The sequence below is a fragment of the Eleutherodactylus coqui genome, chromosome 4, assembly GCF_035609145.1.
Source record: "Eleutherodactylus coqui strain aEleCoq1 chromosome 4, aEleCoq1.hap1, whole genome shotgun sequence".
NCBI classification, from domain to species: domain Eukaryota; kingdom Metazoa; phylum Chordata; class Amphibia; order Anura; family Eleutherodactylidae; genus Eleutherodactylus; species Eleutherodactylus coqui.
The window spans coordinates 237,411,782-237,433,649 of NC_089840.1; the positions used below are offsets into that span (position 1 = coordinate 237,411,782).

Genomic DNA, 21,868 nt, shown 5'->3' on the forward strand with positions numbered 1-21,868 from the left:
GCTCCCTTTAAGACAAAGTGCTGTAATAGTCTGTGCATTTGATTTGTTAATAGTAGGCATGAAGATTTGAAAAAGATGCAGTGCATTTCCAAAAAGACCAAGATCATTTATGGTGATCAATCAGTGGAACAGATTACCATGGGAGGTGGTGAATTCTCCTTCAATGGAAGTGTTCAAACAAAAGCTTGACAAATATCTGTCTGGGAAGATTTAGTAAATCCTACACTGAGCAGGGGGTTGGACCAGATGACCCTGGAGGCCCCTTCCAACTCTACCATTCTATGAAATAGCCCATTACAAGGATATGCTTGGCGATGCATAATTCAAAAGGGGCTACTTGATATAAGCAAATGTGCCATGCTTTCTGATCATGGCAAGTATGGCAATAAAACCTCAAAGCCATTCAGAACAGGGATTTATAGGTCATTATTATGACATTGGAATCTCTGGATTGGGAGTTGATCTGCACTTATACTTTCGAAGTGAGTATTTTGTATCGGTATTCAGTGCACACACTTGGCGCCCAGAATTTATCATCTGGGATTTTCTGAATCAAATCTGACAAATCAATATTAGGCTGAGGAGAAGGGCGGTTAAGAACAGAAGGGAGAATCAAAACACATTCTTTGTGCTTCATTGAGCAGTAAATATATATAGGCTCACTAGACCTTTTATTGATTCCCTTCCATCCTAAGCCTATTAATACATCATGACATTTTATGTCTTTTAAACTGTGGTCTTGAATGAAATTATACAAAAACCTTTTGTTTTTTTCAGCTCCTCCGATAAAGAAAGTGCGAACAGTTTTGAAAGGCGATGATGTTCTTCTGCAGTGTGATCTCCGGTCTAATCTGGCTAGGCCACAGTGGTTTGTAAATGGCTCGGACCCACTGGATAGTGATGATGCTCACCATAGAGTGGGTAACGATGGACTGCTCATCACCAATGCTCTTCTAGAACATAGTGGTGAATATAGTTGTTACTCTGAAGAAAGAGGGCTGCAGGCCATAGTGACTTCATATAATGTCAGTGTTCTGTTGGAGCTAAAAGGGAAGATCTACTCTGAACCTACCCCCTTTGTCCAGTTGCCGACACCAGCACCACAAGGTTCTTCCCAGTTGGAGTTTGTGTACATTTCCATAATTACTATCCTTGGTGGGCTATGCCTTGTTCTGTCTATCGTTTTAGTCTCCGTATCTTGCCAGCAGAAAAGAAAAGGTAAATACATCACCGCCAACTCCAGAATGAATGCCGTAGAGCTTCAGACCGTGTCATCAAACTTCAAAGACAAATCGGAAGAGAGGAACAACTATTCCGATGGATGTCTTCAGATTATTCCTGGTGAGGCACCAACTAGTCCCCCAAGCAAATTAAATCCTCCTCCTCCTCCACCGCCACCACCTCTACCCTCAGAGTTCACCAATGGGATCAGCACTCTTCCCAACATGCTAAGGAAAATGAATGGGAATAGTTATATGCTTTTAAGACAAAATGATGAGGCAAGCTCACCGTTGTATAATTCCTTCACAGAGGAGCTCAGCAAGATCCTGGAGAAGAGGAAACATACGCAATTGGTTGAGAAGTTGGATGAAAGTTCTGTTTAGTAAAAGCTGCTAAGAGACAGTGATATAACACAATACTACCTCAATGAACAATCATTTTTTAAAGATTAACTTTTTATTCTATTTTCATTTACTCATACTTATCTCTATTTTTATTTATATAAACAAACACTGTGGAAGTCTTTGACTTTTACACTACAAATCTTTATCTGTGGAGTACCAGGGTTCTCCTCTGCTGTGAAGTGTAAGCTGTAAGATGGACATGTACATGGAGACTTGGCCTCCTTGGAGAGGATTTCCTGCTCCAGTCTGTTTTGGAAGAACTGTGACCAAAGCAAAATGGAAAAATAATGACATAATAAAGGTAGGTTCTGAAGTAGAATAAAAGCACATTTTATTTATGTGGTACTTTTTGTAAAATTGGGTCATTAAGCTTTCTTCACATCTGTGATAGGGTTGTGCTAAACATCCGTGTGTTTTGCATCAGTCGCCTTCATTGTGTGGAGCAAACTGAAATAATCTAACCATGTTTCAGGTAAAACATTGATAAAAGTTTGGTTCGGCATGGACTAGAAACTTGGGTGGTACGTGTCTGCCAACACCGCTAAAACTATTACCCCTAAAACAGGTGGAGGCTGCATTCAGACGACTGTATATCGGCTGGGTTTTCACGCCCAGCAGATATACGGCGTCTCTCTCTGCAGGGGGAGGAGGCTGGAAGAGCCGGGAGCAGTGCTCTGAGCTCCCGCCCCCTCTCTGCCTCCTCTCCACCCCCTCACCGCCCCTCTGCACTATTTTCAATGAGAGGAGGCGGAACGGGGGCAGGGCTAAGTTTCGAGAATTAGCTCCGCCTCTGTCCCGCCTCTCCCCATTGAAAATAGTTCAGGGGGGTGGAGAGGAGGCACTATTTTTATTGGCTTTTCAGGGAAGGGCTTATGTTTAAAGCCCTTCCCTGAAATCCAATGACAGGGATTCCGGCAGTAGGATTCTCTACCGCAGCTGTCATGTATGACAGCTGCGGTAGAGAATTCCTCTGCTGCATCTGCCACAGATGTGGCAGATGTAGCAGCAGGGAATTCTTTTAACTAGCGGGGGTGAAGGAAACATCTGCTTCATGTGGCAGATGTGTTCTTCATCCCCGTGGGGGTCACGGCAGCGGCGGAGAGGTAAGTATTTTTTTTTTTTTTTTTTTTACACTAAATGTTTCTTTTTCAGGGAAGGGCTTATATGTAAAGTCCTTCCCTGAAAAGAATGCAGGGGTGCCGGCAGAACATTGTTTTCAATGGAGCCACGGGCAGCAGCTGCAGCTACATTAAAAACAATGTACGCAGCTGCATACACGCGTGTTTTTGCTCGTATGTAGGTGCGCACCTATGTACACGCAAAAACAAGCTCGTGTGAAGCCACCCTAAATGTCAAATAAGGAACAAGACGGATTAATGCAAAAATTAAAGGGGTTGTCCGCCCCCTCCCCCCCCCCCCCTCATGACAGTTCTGCCTTCAGTTGGCAATTGCTGAGATTTTAGAAACTAGTTATTACCACCAGTATGTCTAGGGGAAGTATAGTGTTCGGCTCGGTTTACATCAGTGTCAAGGTTTCCATTATGATTGGAAATAACATAGCACTCGAACAGTTGTACCCTGGATACCAGTGGTGCCGAATTGATCCAGTGAAAGCTATCACCAGGAAAATGGTACTGCATCTAGTAGATGGGAACAAAGCCATACATTTCACCCAATGAAGTCAATAGGTGACCATAAGATTGTTATCCTTTGTTCTCCAGAGAGCTGCTCGTTGTGGTGACTCTGTTTTGGCTGATAGAAGGGGGTATTGAGTGGCCTCATGAGCTTTTCTAGTGTCACCATGCATGGTATAATAAGTGAAACATTCAGTGCTTTCTATTGAAAATACAGTATTGTGAAAAAGTGTTTGCCCCTTTATCGGATTTCTACTAGTTGTAGTAATTTGTCACATTTGCAAATTTGTCACTTTTTGGTCAGGAGCTGTTTGCACCTTGCAACTTTCCCATTGATGCCCTATTTTGCCAAGGGTCTTTCTTATTGTGAAATTATGTACATTGACCTTAAATACGGCTAGTGAGGCCTGTAGTTCTTTACATGTCTGTCTTCTTTTATGACCTCCCAGATCTGTCCATGAGCTCTTGGTGAGATGTTGGTGGGCCGACCACTCTTGGGAAGATTCACCAGTGTTCCCACATTTTTCCATTTGTGCATAAAGGCTCATTATAATTACTTGGAGTCCCAGAGCCTGGGCTTCATGACACTTTCCAGACTGGAAGATGTCAATGACTTTATTTCCTATCCGTATTTGAGTTTCTTTGGAACGTGGCATCAGTTTCTTGAGACCTTCTAACCGGCTTCCCATCGCCAGACAGGGTCTATTTAAGTGATGTTGCGACACAACAGGTCTAGCCGTAACCATGCCTGGTTGCGACTAGTGAAATTAAACCCAATTGTCCGTTCTATTTGTTAACGGTTCGATTAAAGACATCTTTACGTGGGGTGATTATTGTCCAAATATTCACTCCAAACAGTTGCCATAGCCCACGAACTGCAGTTATTTGAAAGCGTTCACAGTGATCAGTTGTGGGAGGATTTGCGCAGGCTGAATTTTTGGGTGGATGTGTATTTGCTATTTCTACACTCCACCATGCATGGTCACTGATTGCCGAGTTCACAGCCTGACTACTGAGTGTTTACAAAAACACAAGAGGGATCTTCGAGTGTGCACTTGTATCTACGTTCTTCAGCTTGTTCGCTGCTGCGGTCTCTTTGACAATTCACTTGATTCATCAACTGAACATTTGGTTCACTGTCTGTCCAAGGCAGTTAGTAGCTAAGGGGGCAGTTACTTTTTCGCCTAGGGCCAAGTATGGCTGAATAGCATTTTTCCTTCAATAAATAAAATCATCATGTATAAACCGCATTCTGTCTTTTACTTGGGTTGTCTTGATCGAATACGTATTGAAAAAGTAGTTTGATGATCTGAAACAATCAAGTGTGACAAAAATGGGGAAAAAAATGGAGGGGGCAAATACTTTTCTCACAGCACTGTATATTTCCTGCGTTGCCATTACTTCTCTGCAGCCCTGTTCATTACATCACGTCTTATGATCTTCATTCACATACACCATAAAGCATTTAATCTGCAAGACGGATCCTAAAAATATTTGTGAAGCTCAGGGAACATCCTACATCACAGTCTTATTTGACATTTCGGTAACAATGGACGCTGTGTCTTCTTATCTGGTTTATGCAGGCAGAATAATGTACATTCAGTATCAAGTAAAGAGTGTTTTGAGGTAACAGCCTTTAGCAAAACCCACCATCATTGTTCTGGTAATGAAAATGTAATAGGTGGTGGTTTATAGGAAAATGAAGAACTTGTGCACAAGATCGTCTTATTCTTTTTACTAAACCATTTAACGTTAAGGGGGCATTTCCACTATAGACATATATATCATAAATGCCTAATGGGTGAGCGTTCTACCTCTGGGACCTGCATGTATTTACAGATTAGAGGTCTCCCAAAGCCCATGACCCCTGGTAAGGTGGGGAATCTATGTACATGTGACTAGATATGTGTGCTGCTCTCTCAGTTCATTTCTATGGGAGTTAACTCAATAAGGGCCAAGCACTATAGAGTTATGGAGCTTGGTCATGGGCTTTGATCCCAGCCTATGCTAAAAATACGGTGCAGGATTAAAGCTTCTGCAATCTAGCAAAAGCAGGTTGGGTCCTCGGCTATTACTGACAGCTGAGGAGAAGGCAGAAGCTGTTTTTAACCACTTCTCTCTGGGAGTAGAAAAAGTGCCACTTCTGCTATTTGACCTGGCGATCACGTGATCGCTGGGTGCCCGCCTGCTATGGCAGAGCTGCAAGGGCCTTGCATATCCAAATGAGCTCTGTTAGTGACTAGTAGAGGGATGTTTTCCACTGTAACTGGATGCCCCAGCTACAGTGGAAAAGTGTAAACGAACCTAAAAATAAAAACAATGCCATGGGGGACAAAAAAATTGTTACAAACATACGTTTAAAGAAAAAATGAACAGAATAAATATATATTATGTGACAGTGCAGTAGCAAGAGTGGCCTGTGGGGGCCCCCGAGCACAGTCACTGTGTTTTGGATTAGTTAACCTGCGCCTGCAAGGGTGCAGCTACACAGATTAAATTTCCCCTCCCTCACAAACTCTGGGTCCTTGAAGCCTGTGGAGCTTAGGTCCATTGAGGCCTGTTGGGCCTGAGGCCTATGTACACCTGGTGCTGGTCTGTGAGGGACCTGGAAGCATGGAGCGGACAGGGGGTAGTTGGCCCCTCACTCATTGCCTGTCGGGTCGAAGTCACCTTCCTGGAAGGTCCGCTGGAAGAAGCGGTATGCGTTGCTGTGTGCACTGTGACAGACAACTGTGTGAAGTTGCATATGATATGCTGGACTGTATGTGACTGAATACCTATGCTGTGTTGAAATAAATGCTAGAGGAACCAGCATTTGGACTTTACCTGCTGTTTCTGGACATCATTGCGGTGCTGCCACCCCTGGGCAGGGGAAAGTAAGCAGGAGATTCCAGGCAAGAAACCCCACTGATTTATTATATATATATATATATATATATATATATATATATATATATATATATATATATATATATATATATATATATATATATATACATACACACCCACACACGCAGGGGATAGACAAAAATATGGAAGTACCATATGAAATGCATGCTTTAAGTACCATGGAATTAATTATAAGTCATATTGCCCTGTGCCAGTCACTGCATTGGCTGCCCATCAAATACAGAATGCAATTTAAGTCACTACCCTCATCCACAAAGCTCCCCACAGCACTGTGCCGCCCTACATTGCATCCCTCATCTCAATCCACCACTCAGCCCATGCCTTCCGCTCCACTAACGAAATCAGACTAAGTGCCCCTCTAATTCGAACCTCTCATTCTCCCCTCCAAGACTTCTCCAGAGCAGCACCGGTCCTCTGGAACGCGCTGCGAAAAATATCCGGGCGTTCACTGACACACTAAACTTCAGGCATGCTCTGAAAATGCTCCTCCTCTTCAGGGAGGCATACCATATCCCCTAAACCAAACCCCTCTGTACTCCGCCTGATAACATGCTCCCTGTCCTAGCAAGTGCAGTTCCTGCTAGTCGTAATCAGCCGGCACCTGCAGTCATCCCGATTCCGCCACTATACGACCTGACCATTGTCTGTATGTATAGCATCCCTCACTCTCCACCGCGCCATACAGTGCACATCTCCAGCCCCTTCTGTATCCCCCCATTATCTGTAGCATGTAAGCTCGTTGGAGCAGGACCCTCACTCCTATTGTTTCCATCAATTGATTACTATGTAACCGTGGTCTTGTTTTTTTTCTCTGCCTATGTAAGCGCTGCAGAATATGTTGGCACCATATAAATATTATTATTATTATAGATATAGATATGTGCATGTGTATAATATCTAGCCTGATCCGACGCCAACCTAACCCAGTGCCATATGTGCCCTGTTAATCCTAGAGTGTACAAATTATATATCAAAAATGTCCGAAATAAAATATACTTTATTTTAACGTAATTTTCTTAATTTTAAAGATAAACCACTATAAATGTTTTTGAAATTCTTTTTTTTTCCAGCTTTTTATCCCTAATCAAACCAAAAAAGGGAAAGAAAATATTTTATAAAATTGCCCTATATGTCATGGTGGAAAAAACACAGCAAAAAAATTTTGGTAGCTAAAGAAAAAATAAACAGAGCCATGAAACTACCACCGGGATATAAACCCCCAAAGCGTCTGGTCCTTTAGGACCAAAAAACCCTAGTCCCTTAAGGGGTTAAAGAAACAGCCAAGCAAGCATCCCTTGCCTGGAAGTCGGGCGACTACAGTTATGGAGATAGGTGCGGGACTCACCTGTATTAAAATGTCTATGATGGACATACCCCAGATGTGTTTTTCCATGCGCAAATCATCTATTACATGTGGATTTTGCAGTAGATTTCACTTTTTATTTTGGTAACCTTTCTGCACAATGATTCAAAAATCTGCAAAAACACCAGAAATCTACGTGGATTGTTCCGCTACACGCCGATGGGGTTTTCAAAGCCTTTTCTGTCCCCTTTTTGCAAACACATGGGGAAAGAAATGTGGATTTCTCAGCAGTTTACATATAGAGTAATTTAAGCAAAAAGGTTGTTATACTGTATAAATGCATTGCTTATTTCACCCCGATTCTGAGCCGTGTGATTGTCCAGATCTGGGTCCAGACCTGCGGAAGTGAAATCTCCCAGCATTCCTTGCTTGTTCAGTGTCTGCTCATAGGTTGTTCTGATTTGTGGTCTGGGAAATGTCATCTTTACAGCAGTCAATGAGCAGCATTTTCGCAGCTCTGCTGATCATTTGGTTGTGTCTGTTGACCAGCTGTCACCTCCAATATCAGTCAGCAGAATTGTGAATGCAGCTCTGGACAGTTAAAGCGACCCTCCTGTCCTGGGACAGAATTTTGTCCTGAAACCAGAGGAGATGGGGAAGGTATGTCGCCTACATAAAATATCCTCAGCTTTTTTATGTATGTTATACCCTTTTGTGTTTTTGCTATTACATCGATAAGATCAGGTTCACTCCGACCTCCTCCAATGACATTTTGAATGCTCACCAGCTAATGCAATCCAAAAAGGAAGGAACATGGCATAGAGAATCCCAATGTGCAAAGCAGCTAAGGCTATAAACTCCACTCTAGTCATGGATGATTTACGCTGCCTTGGCTGAGCATATAGGATCCTGTCCGTTTCAGCTCTCTAGCTACATGTCACACTGGGATGTAAGATCGATGAAAGAATAGCTATGCTTGCTGCAGAAAATAATTTTCACTTTTGCAACAGAAGGATTTTGTTTTCTTGTTGGCTAGAGAGTTTTCAATGATACAATGAATGTTCCACTTCAAACACACAAGTATGAAAATCTATTAAAATATATTGCTAAAATATATTATAGAAATTGGAGTTATTTTCTTGGGAGAATAAATCGGATTGTTGTAAAAATGCACTTTGGTTCGGTTTTTAGTGGCCAGGAAATGAGAATATACATAACAAGTCGTGTTTATATAACCCCGAGTGAAAGCCATTCCATCAAGTCTAGATAAGTAACTAAGTTAGAACCTCACTATCCCCCCTATATGACAGATTTGGATTTGCTGCTGCCGAAAATCCACCACAAAAACCATGATAAAATCCATACCATTGGTGCAGATTTTCTCACAAATCCACAGCAGACTTCACCCCTTCATATTAGCCGCAGATCCAGACTAAAATCCACAGTCCAAAATATGTTAAGGATTTTGGTGTGGATCCGCACCCAAGTTTGCTACATGTGAAGGTGTCCTAAGGCTGGATTCACAAGGTGTGGAAATCTCGCAGAATGTCTGCAGCCGAACCACACAGAACTTCTGCGAGATTTCCGCAACTAAAGTCCTGAAACATTTGGCGTGGGTTTTGAAAGCAGCTTATTCCGCGGCGGCCATCTCTTCCCATAGGGAAGAGGCATGCCGCGGCTTTGAATTCAACGCGGCAGGTGAGTTTCAGCGTGGCTTGGCCGCAGTGAACTGTCTTCAGCATGTGGACGAGATTTCTGCACATCTCGTCCACTTTGCTGCTTAGTCTCTGGCTTAAGATTGCAAGCGGAATTTCTGTGTGGAAAGTCCACATGGAAATTCCACGGCAGTTCCACCCCGTGTGAACCCTGCCTAAAGGAGTTCTTTCACCAAGACAACTTTTTCTCTGGTCATAACCAGAGCAGCTCGTTGACCTCATGACCGTACTGACTAGAGTTCTGTCCGGCTACATATCCCATGTAGTATTCCATGAAGGGGTAACCATCCAATAGAACGCCAGGCCGTATTTATCAGAGTGGGAGCTGCTCTTTCTTAGGGCCCTTTTACATGGAACGATTCTCATTCAAATAATCATTGAATTGTGCGAAATCAAGGCCAATGATTGAACGTCAAATGTTCGCTTATAGTTATACATTTTATGCAGACCTAAAAATCATTGTTTGCTATTCGCTAGTCGTTCCGTGTAAAAGGTGATCGTTCAGTCATTGGTAAATCATTCCGAGGCATTTCTAGACGCCCTGACAGACCAACGATGGACTGAACACTCTATGACAAATAAATGACGGAAAAATGGAAACTATTATTGGAGCGTGTAAGCGGATGTTCTTTGAAAGCAAACGACTTATTAGCACATTACATAATTAATTGCTCTGCATAAAAAGACCCTTACTGTCCCTCTTCTCTGGTTACTATAGGGGTTCCCTAAGCAAGGCACACCTCCTCCTTTACGATGTCCATATGTCCTAGTAGAACATAATATAATGCGGTTGTATTCATGAGCGAACATGCTCCAAAATGTCTTGACCTGAACTTGGAAGCCAAGAAGCTCCAATCCAGAAAGGATTTTGAATCAGTAGCTGATCTACATCACAATCCATTATATCTGTAGGTGTCCTTTCTTCATCAGATATTAATGTGTTATGGCAAGTCTGTTTCCTGCCAGAACCCTTTCCTCCAAAAAAAAAAAGCCCAGCCAAACATAATCTGCCATGATATTTAAATTATGGTCATTGCCTTTTGGACATCTTCCGACTCTAGTAAGCTCTCAGATAGATTGTGTTGTGAATTAGATGCTTCATTATTGAACAGGATTTCAAGTAATTACTTATTTTATCTCTTTAGGCCATAAAAAATCAATATGTTGGCTCATTACGGAGAGACAATTGAATTCAGTTATGGCGTGCGGGTAGTTGAAATACTAAAGCAGTTGAAATACACTCATTGTACAAAAAAAAAAAAATCAAGTACTTAGAAGGAGTGGTCGTTTTGCTGAAAAACGCAGCATACAGTTCCATCTCAGTCAGTTATGCAAATTATAAGAGTTGTGGTGTGATTAGATGAATGGTCTTACCACCTGAGGCCCTAAAAGTGGCTCAACCCTGTAAAAAGGCTCTCGGAGGCTCCCTGTATGTAGTAAACTTTTTCCCGCTTCTGTAGAGCTTGTTAACCACTAGATGCCTCTACGACGCAATCCAAGAGATTTTGCCCAATTTTCTGGATGGTCATATCAACGAATTAGACATCTGCATAATGTAGATACAATGATACATTCCACCCCGTTGAGCTAGAACCTGTACTACCTTTTAGATTTTGATACTGTGTACCGTTCATAAATCACAAAACGAATACACTGTTCCAATGCAGGGGCATAGCTGGGTGGATGGCAGAGCATTTGCACTAGGGTGCTGGTGCCAATAAGCCACTATGCCTTAACCGAAGTATTAAAGGGGTTTTCTGGGATTACACTATTGATGATCTACCCTCATGATAGGTTATCAATAGTTAAGAAGGGGTTTGCTACTCAATATCCTCACTGATGAACTGATTAAAGTGATAGTGGTTCTTGGGTTAGCACCACTCTAACTTCATTGCCATACCGGAAACCGTGCCATACATTGCATAGTGGCTGTGCCTAGTTTTACTACTCAATCCAATTGCCATGTGACTGAAGAATGTGATGTCACATGCCTGAGAAGAAGCTGCAGGGCTCCCCCAAGCACCGTGGCCTCTTTAATCAGCTGAACCTGAGTGGCGGACCTTCGCAATCGGCTATTGACGACCTATCATAAGGACAATAAACAGAATATTTATCTTGGTTGAAGCAAAGCCTAGTTGCCACTCTGTACTAATGTACTAAGAGCTTCGTGTCGTGCAGAGTGTTAGGGCAGCAGAAATGCAGTCCTAAGCTCTCGCTCACAACCTGAAGGTTGCGGATTCAATCCCCGCTTGGTTCAGGTAGGCGGATCAAGGTTGACTCATCCTTCCGAGGCTGGTAAAATGAGAAAACCCAGATTATTGGGGGAGTGAGAGATGTAACTCATTTGTCGGTGATGGCACTCGGTAGGCTTTCTTTCACCTGGTTAAAGATTCAGATTGGGGATGACAAAGACATTTACAAGGTTTCTTTCTAGAGGTCAAAGTAGTGAAAACCACACACTATTGGTATTGCCAATACAGTTGCTCATATAAAAGTAATCTTTCCTGCCTATACATTAGTACTAACAACATATAAATTCCCCATAGCAGTAATACAATTGTGCCTCAGTTTTATCCATAAGTGTAGGTTATTACTGTGAGCTACTGTGTGTGTGTGTGTATATGTATGTATATATATATTGTGAGACGGTGACCGGCAAAGTGCTGGAGGGCATATATATTTCGCCTAGGATGCTCTCCTATGCTGCTTTGGGGAGCGCTTGGGCAGATACGTGCCACCGAGCAGCCTGGGCTCGGTGGAGGAAGCCGGCAGTATAGTGTTAGTAGCATTCAGCTACTAACACGTTGTAGTAAGTAAGTGGCTCCAAGCCGCATAATCCGGGCCGGCTTTTCCTAGAGTGACCAAAGTGAAGGGTGGGATGATCACTCCCACGTACCAGGTGGGGCTTGTACCAGGCCTTATAAAGCCTGGGCCTACAGGGCCAGGAGGAGAGCTGAGACCTTTGCAGGTCTGAGAGTCCTGGCTGGCTGTGTGCAGGAGCCATTTGTTTACCAGTACGTAGACAGGGACGCTACATGTTTAGTAAGTGCTCAGACGAGCAGGATTTACTTTATGTTTGCCTGGTGTTAAGGCTTGTATTTTGCTTTGTTTGCACTGAAATAAACCCAGGCGAAGCCTGGACTAAGGATTCAATCCCAAGTGTCAATGTCTCTGACTGCTTATGCCCAGGTTGCTACTGATCCTAAACGCTAATCCCTCACTATATATATATATATATATATATATATATATATATATATACTCTCAGCTATAGTGTCTGTAAATCCTGTCACTTCCAGCAACGCACAAAAAATTTCCTGACAAAATCTTCACACCTCCATGCGGATTTTCATGCGGAATGGAGAACTGTCTAATACCGCCGTCAGTTCAGCGGATTTTCTGCGTGTTACTGCCCTACGACCAAATTTGAGCCCGTGTGAAAAGCCCCAAGAAAGCCTTCCTTTATATAGGAGAATTATGTAATTCTATCCATCTTTCGTACCCATTTATCTCTTGTTGAATCGGCCATGATAACTGACATGCTTACTGTCTTTCTTCCGCTTGCATTGCGTGCTCTTCCGCACAGTCCTTTGCATTTCAATGTCCTTTATCTATTGCTGTTTCAGCCATGAAAACAAGTTTTTGTTCTGTAGAATTGTGGCCGAAGCTGAACAAAACAGGAACTTTATGTTGCATTGTGAATGCCAATCGTGCTAAATGTTTTCTTCTAGTTCTTGGGGTTTGTTTAAGCTTATGAGGGAGAGAATTAGTTCTATTACATCTGCCAAAAGCTTCCGGCTTCCCTCTGGGTGACAAATGTGCGAGATTTTGATACTACGGTGTTTCCCTGAAAATAAGACAGTGTCTTATATTAATTTTTGTTCAAAAAGGTTTAACTTTTTTACATGTATAGCTGCCTGGACACTATTTAAATTGACTTTTTTAATTAACTGTTGGCAGAGCTTAATTTTGGAGTAGGGCTTATATTTCAAGCATCCTCAAAAAGCCTGAAAAATCATTTTACATCCTCAAAAATTCTGGAAAATCATGCTATGTCTTATTTTCAGGGTATGTCTTATTTTCAGGGAAACAGGGTATTTATTTGAAGGGAATGACAAGTTGTCCCTATTTAGAAACAATGAATCTACATTCATACTACTTTATTTTACTGCCTGCATTATATTGTAACTATGGTGGAGGCATAAAATGCAACTTTTGGGGGAAGCTGGTTGGCCCATGTGCGCCCAGCCACACACTGGGAACTGAGAAAAAAATTGCTAGATAGACCGTTGTTCATCTTTGAACTGCCTATTCACAGTGAATGGAAGAAATCTTTGGTGCGCTTCATCTCCATTCGCTCAATGTCCATCGCTCCTATGTGAAAGCACAGCATCAAAAGTGATACTGCTGGGCACATAAGTTGTCCCGTGTATGTGCCCATGTGCAGGTACTCTTATGCTCCCTGCCGGACAGTCTACTTGAGTAGCTGCTGCATGGTCTACATCATGGTTCTACTTGCTTCAAATTTCAAAGCTGACAGCAGAATATAATATATTGTGCTAATACATAGCTCTAAAACACTGTAGCAACAGTACTTACATGCTAAGACATTTCTGCAGGAAGTACTCAATATCCAGGGTAGGGGCCATGGGTGTGCCAATAGCTGACTTAAAAAGACCCTCTGGTTCGCAGTGAAAATGTCACTATAAATGCAGAAGCAGACAGCTCTGTTCACACTGCAGTGGCCAGACTCGATATTGCAGGCCAAGTTTACATTCATTTCAGTGCATTGCATTCATTACCAAGTTGGGCCACTCCAATGAGAACAGAACTGTCTGCTTCCTGTAGAGATGGGCTCCGTACATGAGCATACTAGGCAGAGAACAGTCTATTGGTGGGGGTCCCTATATTGGCAACTTTCAAGACTATCCTGAGGATGGGCCAACAATAGTTTACAACTGGAGAACAGTATAGGGTATAGATGCTGTAGCTACCTCCTGATTAGAATCTCCATGATCACATATTCTTCTTTTGTCCTTTTATTTCAGATTTTGAAATCTATTGCATTTATCGTAAATGATAAACGTTCTTAAGTCTTCCACTGTGAGGCTGGAATATTGGGTGCTGAAGTATTGGTTCTTTATATCATACCCATGACAATAATATTTCCATAGAAAAAGTCAGAAAGTTCCGGAAATCTAGTTAAAATGTTCACTGCAATTAATAGTTTTCAAGTAAAACATATAAGCGCCGATTAACATTGTTTGGGGTTCATGAGCGGAAACCTAATATTTTGGGTGGGAAAGTGCATTGTGAATTCATTGAATTACTCAACAGAATGACCTAAAAATGAACTATCATGATGGTTTTATTAACCATTTTCAATCCAGTGTCGCCCCTCGTCCGACATTAATATTTCCCTGCATAGCTGCAATGTCAGACGAGGTCAGATACATATTTCTAACAGTATGCAGGACAGCACTCCGATGTCAGAGGCTGTTATCTATATGTATGCTACGATATGCAGGACAGCACTCCGATGTCAGAGGCTGTTATCTATATGTATGCTACGATATGCAGGACATCACTCCGATGTCAGAGGCTGTTATCTATATGTATGCTACGATATGCAGGACAGCACTCCGATGTCAGAGGCTGTTATCTATATGTATGCTACGATATGCAGGACAGCACTCCGATGTCAGAGGCTGTTATCTATATGTATGCTACGATATGCAGGACAGCACTCCGATGTCAGAGGCTGTTATCTATATGTATGCTACGATATGCAGGACAGCACTCCGATGTCAGAGGCTGTTATCTATATGTATGCTACGATATGCAGGACAGCACTCCGATGTCAGAGGCTGTTATCTATATGTATGCTACGATATGCAGGACAGCACTCCGATGTCAGAGGCTGTTATGTATATGTATGCTACGATATGCAGGACAGCACTCCGATGTCAGAGGCTGTTATCTATATGCATGCTACGGTATGCAGGATAGCGCTCCAATGTCAGCGGCTATGTAGCATATGTATGTTACAGTATACAGCACAGCGCTCCGATGTCAGAGGCTGTTAAGTATATGCATGCTATGGTATACAGGACAGTGCTCCGATGTCAGAGGCTGTTATGTATATGCATGCTACGGTATGCAGAACAGCGCTCCAATGTCAGAGGCTTTGTAGCATATGTATGTTACAGTATACAGAACAGAGCTCCGCTGTCATAGGCTGTTTTACATATGTATACTACACTATACAGTACAGCGCTCCGGTGTCAAGGTCTGTACTGCATATGTATGCTACAATATACAGGACAGAGCTCTGATGTTGGAGGCTGTTCGGCATATACATGTTACAGTATACAGGACAGAGCTCTGATGTCGGAGGCTGTACTTCATATGTACGCTGCAGTATGCAGGACAGCGCTCCGATGGAGCACTGTTCTGTATACTGTAACATACATATGTAGTTAATACATATGCAGAGCAGTCTCCGAGATCAGTGCCCTCCTGCATACTGTTAGAAACGTGTCGGACCTCGTCCAACATCTGAGCCATGCAGGGAAATCTTAATATAGGAGGAGGGCTGACACTGGATTGGAAAGGGTTAAATGTTCCTATGGTTCAGAGTGGTCTCATAAGGTCTGAGCAGGGAGGGGGAACAAAAATCTAAAAATGTGGCGTAATCTCCCTCCATTATACAACTATGAATGTGCCTAATGTCCTCTCCTCTCCCTATAGGGCATGCATACAGTATTCGGCCACAAGAGGAGGTACTGAAGAGCGGAGATGAAGAAGCATGAGCCAGCAGAGCTTTTATTACGATGAGGTGATTATAAACCTATCCAGACGAGAATGCCACGCAAATAACTGCATCCGCCATTAGGAGCTAATTATTCAAGATGGTCGTTAATGGCGCCAGCTGTCCTCTCTTATACCTCCGGGGTGACTGCACACACGTTAATGGGCGAATATTCAACGAAAGCAGAACGAAAAATGTACACGGACAAGCAAGATTTTACTCCCAGAATGCACCTGAACCACAACACATCTGCGTTTTTTTTGTTTTTTTCCTTCACTTTGCTCGAAATCCTACAAATGCTGAATAAAGCACTTTAGCGGGAGCGCTGCTCTTCAGGACTACGGCGCCTCCTTGTGCGACAAAAACGGAGACTGATGACTGAACTAATCTGTTGGTACTACTACTACAACGGATGCAGGGCCTTCTATAGGCCGCGGCGCTCAAACAGTCGTTCCTGTCATTGTTAGGAGGTCTGATCGGCCTCCATGTTGTCACAGTTTTAGATTTGGTTTGTAAAAGGAGTTTTCTTTGGGCCTTCGCTTGTTTCGGTTGCCCGGGGTTCAGCCATATTTGTCTTCTGTTTACCGTTGCGTTTCTTATCACACAGGCGCAGATATGTTTCGTGAAGGCATCTACTGAACAATTACGCTTTTCTTGTGGGAATATCTTGCTGAATGTCGCATCACATTCTCCTCAGGCCCGCTGTGGGCCTAGTGCCTCTTAAGAAATCGAGGCCTGGTTGCCCGTAGCAACCTATCAGAATTCAGCTTTCAGTTTCCAAAACCGAACTGCAGAATAAAATGCGCTTGCTGCAGGCGACGAGGCACTTTTGTTCTCTCAATAGCTTAGATGAGGGAGGCCTACTATGTTCCATTCGTGAAAACACGTGTACGTTGTGCGGGGGTTGCCGTGGTAACCAGTCAGTGTTCGTTTTCCAAGTAGAAAAACGTTAGCTGGAATCTGTTTATGTCCGCAACCGTTTTGTATAAATGAGGTCCGGTGGGCTTTAATTGCGAGGAATTCGAAAGGTAAAAAATATTCGGAGTGCGTTCGCGTATGGCTGCAGATTTTTGGCGGGGAGTTTAGTGCAGATCTGGAGTTGATTTCAACCCAAATTGGAGAGGTGAAATCTGCTACAGATTTGCACCAAAATTTGGGACAAAATCAACAGTAAATTGGCGACGCATAAAGCGCCCTCAAAGACAACGATCATTCGCATGATGGCTGTCTCCATCTACGCCCCCATAAAACGGGAACGGTTGACTGGACTGGGTGTGTGTATTTATTTCAGTAGGGGTAGGAGGGGAACCACTACCAGGCACCCCTTCCCCATATTTAGGGGGAACAAAGAATCTTGTCTTGTCCAAATGCCTGAACCTTGTTTTGCCCTGACAGTAGAGCAATATATATATATATATATATCATGCCAATATTGAGGTATGTTCTCACGAGGGAGGTCCGCTGCGTATTTACCATGCAGAATGTTCGTGCCAAAAATCCACAGCATTTACAGTAGCAGAGACATAGGTGAGGTTTAAAGGGGTATCCTGGTTACCGGATGGGTGAAAACTGATAGTCGGGGTCCAACCACTGGGTCCCATTTCCTGTGTCCTCCTCACTGCAGCCTCCACAGAGATTAAATGGAGCATCAATCACGCTTGCGCAGCCCCCACGCTCTATTCATTTTCAATGGGTCTGCATGAGATAGCTGAGTGCAAAGCACTCGCTTATTTTCGTCAGCCCCATTGAAGTGAGTGGAACGGCAGCGGGACATGTGTGACCTGATCACCATTCTTGAGATCAATGGGCGTCCCAGTGGTTAGTCCCCATTTTTCAACCATCTAGTGAAACTTGAAAAAAACATGCAGTAACTGGAATACCCCTTTAAACCAATCTCATTCACATGTTGTGGAAAGTATCCAGAAAAGATCCATACAGGAACTGACATGTGGGTTTTAAATCAGTAGCATGTGAACTCGTGCTCCAGGTTTTCACTGTGGGTTTCGCCCTTTGCAATGCAAAGCATATAATGTAACCCTTTCCAATCCACTTTCTGACGTCTGAAGACATTCTGATTGAAGGCTGTACAGCTCTGACGTTGGAAGAGGTCCGGCAGGGTATTCTTACTGTCTATTACTGGCCGCTCTGTTGTTGGAAGCTTCTCCAGCATGTCTTATACCGCAGTACTGGCTCTAGCCAGCAGATGGCGCCATTGTATAATGGCCGAAAGAGAAAGACCCCCTAGGAAACTCTAAATCGAAAATTGGATTGCAAAGGGTTGACGTTGTGTGCTAGTTAGCAAAAAAGGAGCACCGACCCTCATAAAGATATATTACTGAATTTTTAATGCATTTTGCACCTAAACTTAAATGGTGTTAAACGGTGAATATTCACTTTAAATGGGTTAACCAGTTGTAAGATACTGATTCTTTATCCTACAGATAGGCCATCAGTGGTAGAACTGTGGAGGTCCACTGCCTTGGTGCCCTGCCAATCCAGCTATAAGCCCGGCTAGAGCGCTTGTGGACTGAGCTGATTTCTACATGTAGCAGATGGCTCCGAGCAAAACAAGTGAATGGGAACTTTGCCTGCAATACCAAGCCTGGCCACTGTAGTGAGAACAAAGCTGTCTGCTTCTTGCAGAAATCATCTCGATGCATGAGCAGACCAGCCTGGCGAATAGCTCATCAATTAGACTCCTCTGGCAACAGACCCCCACAGATCTACTATTGATAGATAATCGGAGATTTACAACTGGACAACCCCTGTAAGCTCCACATCATGATGATGTATTTTTTTCATACTTGCTCACATGTTTGGACATGTTTTCATGACAATATCTTGAATAGAATATGCTAGTAATATGGTGGCACTGTCACAAGTGGAGCCATGCAAGGCGTGGTCTAGGGGAATTTAGTTGCTGAACTTTGGAAGCCAGGCATGAATGCAAACCCACAGGCAGGGATGCACCGTCAATGAGGTTTCAGGTGGAACACAAGGGGGCAGCTTTTTGCATATAAGACGTTCACTAATGACCTGCCCCAGTTCTAAATTCTGGTGATGGGCGCACAATTACAATTTTCACCTTGCCATAATTCTAGAGGCCTTTGTGCACTAAAATGTGGACAACTCTTCTGTCAATGGAGAACATTTCCCATAAAGTTTCAATTTATATTTTGCACCCACTGGTTTAGGCTAAGTTCACTCTAGCGTTTTTCAATAGATCCAGAAATCAGAAGTGAAAGGAAAGCATCTGTAAAGTGGTGGTTTCATGATATAGCTGTTGCCTTACCATACTGGGGTCCTAAGTTCAAATCTCATAAAGTGCAACATCAACTTTGAAAAACTCCATACAGCCAACACCTTTGGTCAGATTTGAACCTACAACTCCAGCACGGCAAGGCAGCAGTGCGAATGACTGAGCCACCATGCTCAAGAAAAGAAAAGAAGAGTAAACACAATGAGAACATACAGCCTCCATGCAAATGTTGTCCATAGTCAGACGTGAACCTGGGATCCCAGTGTTACAAGGTGTGGTGGCTCAGTTGTTATCACTACTGCTTGCAGTGCTGAAGTTGGGAGGTTCAAGAGTGATGGCTATATGGAGTTTTTCCAAAGTTGTCTTTGATGAGATTTTAACCCAAAATTTCAGCTTTACAAGGCAAAAGTGTTAACCAATGAGCTATATGCATTGAAGAACCACCATGATGTAGAAAACGGGAGATGTTCAAGTTCCATCCACCTCCTATTAAGTATAGTGTATTAACCCTTTCCAGTCCACTGTCTGTCCTGTGAAGACATTATGATTTAAGGCTGTACAGCTCTGATGTTGGAAGACGTCCGTCGGGGTTCCTCTTACTGTATTTTGCCAGCCTCTCTGCTGTCAGAGCCTATTCAACATGTCACCTCATGCAGTACTGGCTTTAGCCAGCAGATAGCGCCATTGTATAACGGCAGAAAAAGAGTAAGCCCCCTAGGAAAACCAGGATACAAATTGGACTGGAAAGGGTTAAAAAAGGATCCATCTGTATTCCGTTTTAAAGCTGGAAACAAAAGCGCTTTTGATCCAGTGTAAAAATCCAGAATGGAGACGGGAAATAGAGAAACGGATTGAAACTGAAGACCTCCCGCTTGACAACGGAAACGTTTGCTTTCAGTTTTGCTTTTCCCACACCGGATCGGCAAAACGGAAAGCATAACGCTAATGTAAAAGGCCCTTGTAGTTATTTCTACCATCCGCGAGTACCCGGGATAGTTCCATTCCATCTGTACTGGATACATTCACTTTATCTGACAGTTGTTATTATTTGTTCATTATTAGTCGTCACGTTCCACTGAGTGTAATATTATCTGTTCGCACCTTCAGTATCATTTTTATTCCACACAGATGTTTCACTACCTGCAAAATGATTATTGTTTGTGATTAATTGAAATGTGAAACTGGAAAACACAGAAATAATTTATATGGGCTTTGCAGGAAATGTTTAACTGTTTGTCAGATGACTACTAGATTTTATTTAAAGGGACCCACTAATAAAATTGGAAGATTGCAGACCTGGTAAACGTAGAGGTGTTCTCTCTGCCGCTGCAAGGGGAAAATAGTACAACATGCCTGCTCTGGCTAGTTAGAGGAGGGGAGAGGGTTAATATTCATTTGCCTTAAAAGCGCATACAGTATGAAATGGGGTTGTCTAATTGTACCTTTATGGTATAAGTGCCCGACAGCGATCCCACAGACTATCAGTCCTGTGCTGTCACACAGGACCGGTTCAGAGAATGGAGGTGGAGCAGGCCAGAGATCTCTTCCAGCCACCCGCCTACATTTACTGCAAACAGGCAGTCCTTTATAGATGAACGGCTGCCTGTTTTACATGGGCCGCTAACGGTTTGGCTTTAAGGGGAGCTAAAAACCCTACAACTCCAACAGGTGAGAGATTTCTTACTCAGTGCCCTTTCAGTGGCTGCACATACATGTGATGACTGCTGTCCAAATCCACTATCTCCAGCGATGGTTCAGACAATGCCCCATGTAAAGGTACCTCTAATGGGAGAATTGGTCCCAAATCCAATAAAATGTCAGTTTTGTCACTAGAATGGACTCCTTGTGGGTTTGTCAGTCCCCATACTGTACATATCACCTTGTTGGCAGGTACTGCAGAAGACAAGAGCTGACAACAAATGTGGTCTTTGGGGATGATTCTTGATCCCTGCCCAATTAATGGAGTCCATCAGTGGAGTGATGATTGAGATTAGTTGTAGATTAAACACATTTATGGTGTTTTCCATCAGGGTATGGCACGACAGCTTGCTGTTACCGTTTCTTTTCTCAGTGTTGTCTGTTAACGATGAGTATGGTAATGCCCAGTTGTTATCTTATTAATAGATTTCCAGGAGGAATAACAGAGGCACGACACTGCTAAGTTCTTAAAAAAATGTTCCAGCATTGTTGTTTTATAATGAACACATGATTATTACAACAGACCTGTCAGGAGAGCTAGCAGTTGGCATTCCTAGAGAAATTATGGAAACTGGTTTCTATTGGCTTAAAACTGTTTTCTAACCAGATAATTGGAATAAAAGCTCATTTTCAGCCCTATTGGATATATTTGTTGTTGTTCTGGATTGGTGCAGTACATTGCTAAATGGCTGTAACCTCACAATTACTCTAAAGGCCCGTTTACACGTAACGATTATCACTCAACATTCGTTCAAACGACCGCAAATGAGCAATAATCGTTGCGTGTAAACGCTGCCATCGTGCACTTTTCATCTAAACGATGATTTTAAGGTGAACTTAAAATCCATCTTTCAGCAGCAGAGAGATAATGTATCTCTCAACAGACCGCATACTGTGTTCTCAGCTGGAGCAG

The 21,868-nt window shown here is 42.9% G+C and overlaps 1 protein-coding gene across 2 annotated transcripts in view; it reads left to right on the forward strand.

Moving 5' to 3' along the window:
* SEMA4G (semaphorin 4G) overlaps nucleotides 1–21,594 on the forward strand; it is a 233,950-nt gene extending 212,356 nt beyond the window's left edge. The window contains exons 15-17 of one of the 2 annotated variants that reach the window (XM_066600937.1): nucleotides 778–1,341; nucleotides 1,531–1,926; nucleotides 15,938–21,594. In XM_066600937.1, coding sequence (XP_066457034.1) covers nucleotides 778–1,341; nucleotides 1,531–1,604 — 638 coding nt within the window. In that variant the 3' untranslated portion in view covers nucleotides 1,605–1,926; nucleotides 15,938–21,594. Of the gene's footprint in view, nucleotides 1–777; nucleotides 1,927–15,937 lie in introns of both variants that reach the window. The other variant, XM_066600936.1, reaches the window with a different exon arrangement.
* The last annotated feature ends 274 nt before the right edge of the window (nucleotides 21,595–21,868 follow it).